The sequence below is a fragment of the Musa acuminata genome, chromosome BXJ1-9 (genome assembly GCF_036884655.1).
Source record: "Musa acuminata AAA Group cultivar baxijiao chromosome BXJ1-9, Cavendish_Baxijiao_AAA, whole genome shotgun sequence".
Taxonomy (NCBI): Eukaryota; Viridiplantae; Streptophyta; class Magnoliopsida; order Zingiberales; family Musaceae; genus Musa; species Musa acuminata.
Genome location: NC_088335.1, coordinates 9870001 through 9878822, shown reverse-complemented (window position 1 = coordinate 9878822; position 8822 = coordinate 9870001). Strand labels below are relative to the sequence as shown.

Here is an 8822-nt window from a genome sequence, read left to right as displayed (position 1 = left end):
AGGAATCTTATCTGTTCTGAGTGTTGATGAAGGACGGAGAAGGAGATGCATTAAAATGGAGGCAGGAGAAGAGATTCACCTTGGAGTATAGGAAAAAAAATAAAATATTATTTAAATTACAAACCAAATCAGACCATTCGATTTCAAACCTATTGTCAGAGGAAGAGAATGAGATGTACTGAAACTGGAAGAAGAGAAAACTAAATCGGATGGTCCGATCTAGTTTATGTCATCTGCTTCGATGGATAGGCCAATAAATACTAATTGAACACATAAAATTAAAACCCTTGATATTAGAGTGTTTGCATCTTTCATCATAGTGGAATTTTCTTCATGACTTCTCCCGGTTTCAATACTCCGTTCTCTTTTTCTATATTGCAAATTGATATTTAAGAAACTAAAATTTGTAATCTTCATGTTGTGTTGCATTTGAGCATCTTAGCTTAAATGGCTTACCCATCATCTTATCCTTTGTACATGAACTTTTGTCTTTGATAGTATATCAAACTTCGAAGGAGATTTTTACGGTCCTCCATAGCTAATCAGTTTTTGTCCATCTGAACTTGGTTGGCAGGCAATATGATAATGCATCTTCAATTCGATTTTAAGGTGTACTCTTGATAAATAAAATCAATTGTTTTTACCTTGAAAATATGAAACTTGGGACTAAGATGCATCAAAACTTCATGTCATACAACAATTGTTTCTTGATATTTGATTAGATTTTGCCTTCTTGCGAGATCTAAAATCTGATTGCAAAAACGAGTTCCTCATTACATTAAGGGCGATCATATGTTACTCATGCTGTCCAGAGAGATACTTAGAGAAGGAAATCTGGTTGGCTATTAAAGGTCTAGGAACCAATAAGAATTCTCTTACTCAAATAATTACTATTCATGCTGAGGTTGATTTGAAAGTGATAGAGGCGACCTACTACAAAAAAGCAATCAATGGCAACACTTTGAGAGATTACAAGGCAATGCTCATTGCGCTACTAGGACATTATGATACTTGAGTTTTTCCGGTGTTTCTTCCTAGATGAAATATAATGTTGTTTCACTTTGTTGAATCTCTTCTTGCTGGAATGGTAAACCAAAATCGTGATATCTCTAGAAAGATAAAACCAAATGATCTTTATTCTTCCTAGTGTTGAGTGTTTTGATGAACTATCATGTTTTTTCACCAATAAAAAGTGGGTTCTCACCCTAACTCTCAATGTGTGTGATTATAACAGTATATATTTGTGGCTTGTGAAGTGAGAGACTACAATAAGAAAAGGATATGTTTTTTTATGTAGGGTTCCTATATCCTTCTTAGATATATGTTTCCTACTAACATATCATTCTACTTTCCAAAGTTCATCACATTAAGCCTTTATCATGCTATATACCAATCATAAACCTCAATCCCTAATTTCTATGGGCCAAAATATACCACTAAGAACTAGCTATAGAGTCATCACTTGTTGTAACAAGAAATAGATAACCACCATGACCATTTAGTACTCTATTCAGCTGCATAGAAACAAGAGAATATAACAAAGGTCCAGGTCAAAAATATCCTATAAAAGACATGAGCAAAAAAAAAAAAACCCATCTCATTAAAACACTTCAGAGAAACAAATCAAAGAATTCAATTTTCGTTCCATTGTCATACCAATAGGAATCTCATCTATTTCTTAAAACACTTCAGAGAAACAAATCAAAGAATTCAATTTTCGTTCCATTGTCATACCAATAGGAATCTCATCTATTTCTTAAAACACTTCAGAGAAACAAATCAAAGAATTCAATTTTCGTTCCATTGTCATACCAATAGGAATCTCATCTATTTCCATCCATAATTAGTTCCATTGTCATACCAATAGGAATCTCATCTATTTCCATCCATAATTAATTTTTCCATCCATAATTAGTTCCATTGTCATACCAATAGGAATCTCATCTATTTCCATCCATAATTAATTTCAAAGTTATACCGATCCATGACCATTTCAAAAGGGATCTTATCTATTTCTAATATTGATGAGGGAGGGAGAAAGAGATGCACCAAAATAGAGACGGAAGATAAATATCAAGGAATTCATTTTCATCCCATTGTTATACCAATAGGAATCTCATCTATTTCCATCCATAATTAATTTCAAAGTTATACCGATCCATGACCATTTCAAAAGGGATCTTATTTGTTCCTAGTGTTGATGAGGGAGGAAGGGATCTTATCTGTTCCTATTGTTGATGAGGGAGGGAGAAGGAGATGCACCAAAATAGAGGCGGAAAAGAACATTCTCTCTAGAGCATAGAAAAAAATAAAAAAAAATATATTATTTAAATGACAAATCATATCGGACCATTCGATCTCAAATCGATTGGCGAAAAAAAAGAAGTAAAGAGAAAAAGATGTACTGAAGAAGAAAAAACCTAAACCAGATGATCCGATCCAATTTATGGCATCCACTCCGACGAGCAAATCAATAAATACTAATAGAACCCCGTGAAATTAAAGACCTTGAATTAGATAATTCAACTAGGCCAATGCAGGGATATGCTTCAAATACTGTATACAGCCAACATATAGCCATCGAGTCTTCTATAACTTGCAAAGGCAATAAAGTATGAAACAACTAACAAATAAGAGGCCAAACTGTTGGATTGTGTTTCACATGGATTATGGAATCCCAAATAAAGATCATTGGAAGAAACAATTGTTCAAGAATCTAAAAAAGGTAGAATTAACACCAGTGCAGCACCAACATAAAAGGTGATGTTACTCACATAAGATCAACAAAGGGGATCCATCAACAAATAGCTTCTCATTCACTCTAATATGCATATAGCATAAAACAGGCAGCTAAACTCAGTTGATTCACTTAGGTGTAAAGACATTGGATCCATTCTGAAGCAACTGAGCACATTGGATTCATCCAAAAATAAGGATCCCGGTTGCAGTTCATTAGTCAATTCAACATTCACACAAGGCTCGAGTTCCTCAAAACTCACACCATAGAACTAATACTTTCGGGGTCTGAACAAGAAGCTAAACCCACTGATGAAATTTCACACAGAGTTATGTTGCATCTTCCATAAGCAGGATGTTGTATCCACGAACCAAATCTGTTTCAAAGGTCCAAAATAAGATTAGAAGTGATGCAAAAGGAAAACACAAATAAGCATCCAGGATGTGTTAGCTGACTTTTACCTCTTCTGTCACAGGCCATATTTTAGATTCAACTAGTGCCAATACATAAAGCATGATAATGTGCAATGCCACCAGAGAAAAAGCAACATGATCATGGAAGATAAATAAGACTGCTGTTTCGGAACATGAGCTCAGTGAGAAGAAACTTGGAAATGAGCTAAGTCATATTTTAGAAACATGACCTCAGGATTCCCTCACAGATGAGATATACAAATCACAGAAATAAAAGATCTTCTGGCATTATTAGCCATGAGTCAGAAAACAGGTTCAGTTTCTTCAGGCAAAAATGACCTATTTAGTTTTAAAAAACACAGGTAAAATATTTGGTTATCCTCTGCCCAACCTTTAAGAAGTTAGATAACCTGGTTGGTCAAAAGATAAGACACAAGAAATGCAACAAGTTGGGTGCCAAATGCATTTTGCTGTGGGTCAGCTCTTGTTAATGGTGGAAATACTAAGTAGAAATTTGGAGAGCAAAGATATCGCTGGTTCTCCAGACTTGAATATATGTAATAAAAATCAAGTGGAAAATAATAAAGTAACCTTAAAAATACTCTTGAGGTATTGACATCAAATTTGACCTCCATGGAAGTAACATTCTATAATAAAGGAAAATTGTTACGTTCTTTCAATGGGGATGTCAACAGATTCCGCAAATTGGCAGAAAAATCACTCTTGTTAAAAAGGGAATCTATGGTAATGACTATAATGGGCATGGTAACATTTGATACCATCAGTTTGCACACTCAAGAATGTTCAGTTATGAAGGCCAGTTATTTATATTCTCCATTGACCATATTATAGTATCATTCCCAATATTTCCACAACACCCAATACAACCAATTATTTGGAATCTAAAAATATATATTGTAAAAAAACCTGATACACCAGACAGAATCGCTTTCCTTGTCCCTTGAGAAGCAGCCATATGGTTGCTCCTCTTGCTTTCGTGTATATATTGCTGGTATTGAATTCTAAGGAATATGTAGACCGGTGATAAGAGAAGAAACTAAAGAAATTAGGAGAAGGAAAATGGCAGTTAAAGATAAACATAACAAGAAGTACAAAGCTATAAACATTACACCACAAGAAGGAAGCAGTAGTAAGAACAACAAATGAATTCCAATGACAACCTCTCAAAAGAACAGTCCAAGGGACTTCAAAAGAAAACAACTGGTATGGAGAAGAAGATAGCAGAGCAAAGCATGTCCGCAAAGCATGATCCCACATGAAGATAAGTAAATGATTCTATCCTCATAAATACATCACAAAATTGGAACTAAATTTAGAACACATAATGCAACAGTCAGAAATATCTCATTTTCATTTTAATTACCAAGTTTCACAACTAAAATTGAATTTCAAAAGCTGTGAATTTTATATCTTTAACCACTATTATAACTATTGTGTGATATGGAATGGTGACCCATATACAAACACATACACAGTTCCTAGAATGCTAAGTAACCAGTGTCCATGATTCTCTAAAATTTAATCCATAATGATCCTACCCAAGAAAGCATATAACTGTTATTGCCAAATGAGCTACTTTTAGTCTCTAGGAACAAAAAAGTAAGGATTCACAGATGTTATAATCTTCGCTGAGAAGATCATAAACAGTAAGTACCACCAAGAAAAGAGTTCTCTACAGAATCCCAGACAAGCATACTTAAACCTTTGTTTTCTGACTTCGACTGTTTAGTTAAGGTTTTACAATTAGCTGAACATTATACTAAATTGTCATATCGTATAGGAAGAATAAGTAATAATATAAAAAAAGTGTCAATCAATATATTAAGAAACTTGCAAAGCTTGATATATTATTACATCAAGAAAATTTTGAACTTCTTCACAATACTTACACTAATCATAAACTTCCTTTTTCTTTTTGAAGAAAACTACACTAATCTCAAACTTAAAGCAGTGAATTCCTTTTCCTCCAAGTTCCTATCCAAAGATCAGTTTGATACCTTTTGTAGTTGACTTGTCATACATATCCTTCCGGATGTCATCATTCTCTTCATTGTCATCTGCTTCCTGTCCACCATTTTCTACATCACTTTCACTAGCCGTTTCCCACTCAGAATCATCAGCTTCTGGGCCATAGACATCTCCAGATCCATCCTCGGTAGGAATGCCCCCATGCTTAATAGCTGCTTCTCTGAATAACCATGCAGCATGCATCTGCTTCTTCACTAACCTTTCAGCATAATCAGGAACTTTGTTGTGCCTTAAAGAAAGGTCAGGATCATTAGACTGAGAGCACTCATTAATGAAAAGAATGGCATCTAACAAGCTCTCCTTCACCAATCCAAGCATATCATATGCTTGGGCTCTTCTCCATAAGCTTTTTGCATGACGATTAGGAGGGTTATGTAAGCACAACGCTCGTGTAGCATCACTTATGGCTGCCAGTGGCTGCTGCAAGAGAAGATAACACTGAGCCCTATTGCTGTACAATACAAGTCTTTCCTTTTTGGACTTCATTGGACACAGTGCCAAAGCTTCAGAGTATTTTGATGCAGCCCCTGAAATATCTCCTGAAGAGAATAAAGAGTTTCCTTCAAGCTTAACAACCAATGCTGCAGCTTGTTTTATTTGGAGATCCTCCTTTGGCATGTTCTTCTCCCATTTTATTCTCTGCCTCGAGCTCAAAAGCTCATCAATCTGTTCTTTTGTACGACTACTGATATAGTTGCGTGCTGTCCCTTGTGCCTGGCAGCGTTCTTGAAGGACATTAACAATGATGTCTCCTAATCTTTTATGATCACCAAGAGCAGAAATTTCTGCTAAATCTGTGAGTGCCGGAGCTGCCTTATCTATCACCTATTAAATGAAATGAATAGACCCTCAAACAACTGTAATAGATTAATGTTGTAACTATTACACAGGCTTATACTCATTGAATAAAAAATACAACTGAAATCTGATTCATCATGCATGGGCTATAAAGGAAATGATAACAGTTTACTTGAGACCACAAAGCCAACAAACTTCATCTAGACCTCCCACAAATTATTCTCTTTCCAGACCATGCAATGCATCACATGATTCATACATTTTCAAAAGGACTAAGCTGTTCTTAGATTTGAACATAAAGACACTAAGACTATAAAGTTGATATGGTGAGTAAATATTAGCTATAAAATAAATTTTATGACTAAGCTCAGTGACAACATGACTTGGATATAACTGCTTCAAGACTGCCTATTCTACGTTTTACAATTTCGTATGTCCCCTCTATAGCAGCCATCCTGTAAAATCAAGCCACATCTTGATGTTATATAGGTAAGGAATCATTTGCAGGAGAGTTTTATACATACCATATAAATTTGACCAAGATATTTTGAATGGTGTGCAACTCTGATTTACTGAATCTCAGATTAGAATGCCAACATAGCCAGATGCAACTGAAAGAAGTAACTTATGCATATTTGTCATAAGAAAGTTCAATTAGGAAGTTGAACAAGTAAAATAATGCAAAAAAAAAAAATCTCTTAGAAGCTAGGAGATGGAACAACCTATGCAGTGCACATTGAAGTGTACAAACTAGCCACTCACCAATCTATGCAATTTCTTTCATGACAAAGCAATAAACAGCCTAATATTTCATGGAATACAAGGAATCTATTATTGCCTTACCTTGTTTGAAGTGCTCTGGTCTTCAAGTAACCAAAGAAGACAGTCGATAGCCATATACTGCCAGTCATCTGATGATCGAGCAATGTTACATAGTGCTTCGATAACACCAGGACAGTTAGCAACAGGACCCCTGCCAAGCTTGTGTTGACAAATTGTGTGCAGTAAACCAATACCTGCTGGTGAGTTCTCATTAACAAGTCCACCCCACATGGCTGGTAATTTGACCAAAAATTCTGGCTTGCATATGTCAAAGAGAAATTCTGGCTTAAAAGCAAAGCAATTGATAAGCTGAAGAGACCAGCATTGCAGCTGGCTGGCCCATTCCTCTGCCTTCCTGGATTCCATTTCCACGCCTCCCATACCACGAGTAAGCAGATCACAATGGTAGCTTATTCTCCTATCCACAAACTGGTAAAAGTGAGAATAGACAATCTCTAGAGAACTTGATGCGAGCTGAATGGCAAGCTCGAGGACTTCCCCATGACTTGCAACTGCTGGAAATGTACTAGAATAAGTTGCCAAGTGCCCCAGTGCCCTGACTGCTACCCTCTGCTCCACCCAGGTAAGTCTACCTCTTAAAAGCTCAACCAAGGGAGGAATGACTCCAGCATGAACCGCTCTTTCAGCAAATTCTTCCACATTCATTGAGTAGGAACCTATTATATGAGCTGCATAGTATGGAATATATATGTTCTGGTCATGTGAAAGCCAAAGCCTGTTTTTTAAGCCCTTCCATATTAATGCAGTCATGCATTCAAATATTCCCAAATTAATGAACTCAGGATCATTTGGATGAGCCATGGCAGTGTTCCAAAGGCCACTAACAGGGAGAACTTGGCCATCATCATCCTGTGCCGGAAGCTCTCTGAAGAACTTCAGAATACTTGTTCTACGCTTGCTGGGATTGCCTTCCTTCATGACACAGAAGAAGCAACCTGGATAGGGGCAATCTGATGGAATCTTATCCATGACAAAAGGAACCAGCTATAGACTCAACCTGAGATATATGTTTACAAACTTCAGAAAGACCTGATCCGCATAAACATCACAACTAAATACATCAAGATTAAGTTCTGAAAATAATTATATCAGATAGAATAGGATCATCAAATGAAATAATAGATCTTTGAACTACAAAACAAGAATACGCTAGATATTTTGTATCTATAAATTGAAAAGAAACACACACATGCATACACATACCAAGAAACTGCTTTAGTTATATCTTTCACCATCAATATCGACAGGAATCAACTGGAGAAGAAGAAAATGAGAGAGGAAAAAGAAACTAATAAAGGGAGTGGACAAAAGGAAGAGAGAAGGGAGGAGGAGGAGGAGGAGGAAGGGAAAACCCTAACCTTATTCACAGGCATCCGCACCCCCAACTCACAGATTCAAGTCACCACTTCTGCAGGGTCTCACAGATAATGATGGAGTGGAAAAGAGCAAGATTTATTGGAATTTATATGTACTGTACACAAGGAATCACATGAGATCCCAAAGGTTCCCATGAATCGTATGGCATGACAAACAAGTTGTTTGGTAAGGAAGTGTAAACAAACACCGGCCGTAAACATTATCAACTTTTTTTTCAAATTGGTACCTAAAAATTATTAGGAATATGCATATCTAGTGCTTTTCACATTTCATATTTTAGTTTGTGTATTTCATCCAGCGCCAACAGATCATGGATCTCATCCAGTGATGCAAATTCATGCAAACCTTGCAGAGTACACATGTTGTGGATCCTTAAATTTGTCATTGTAGAAGGATTAATCAATCAAAATCATATTCAAAAATCAAACAAATTTGCTACAAATGAACTTCAATGTAGAATACTGGGCTTTACCACCTGTTTCCCCAAAAGCCTATTCATATGCAGTACGATCATGAGGTCTCACAGATTGGGCATGAGTTTACAACTAGTCCCATCCAAAATTTTGAGATTTGGGTCTTGGTATAATGAAACAGCAGACCCTTCC

The 8822-nt window shown here is 36.1% G+C and overlaps 1 protein-coding gene across 2 annotated transcripts in view; it reads right to left on the bottom strand.

Annotated features, from left to right (window-relative positions):
• Nucleotides 1-2704: 2704 nt before the first annotated feature.
• LOC135593119 (uncharacterized) overlaps nt 2705-8822 on the bottom strand; it is a 7373-nt gene continuing 1255 nt past the window's right edge. Inside the window, exons 3-5 of one of the 2 annotated variants that reach the window (XM_065082943.1) lie at nt 6841-7869; nt 5169-6024; nt 2705-3113 (exon numbers count right to left, since the gene is read on the bottom strand). In XM_065082943.1, coding sequence (XP_064939015.1) covers nt 3067-3113; nt 5169-6024; nt 6841-7809 — 1872 coding nt within the window. In that variant the 5' untranslated portion in view covers nt 7810-7869 and the 3' untranslated portion in view covers nt 2705-3066. The remainder of the gene's footprint in view (nt 3114-5168; nt 6025-6840; nt 7870-8822) is intronic. The other variant, XM_065082942.1, reaches the window with a different exon arrangement.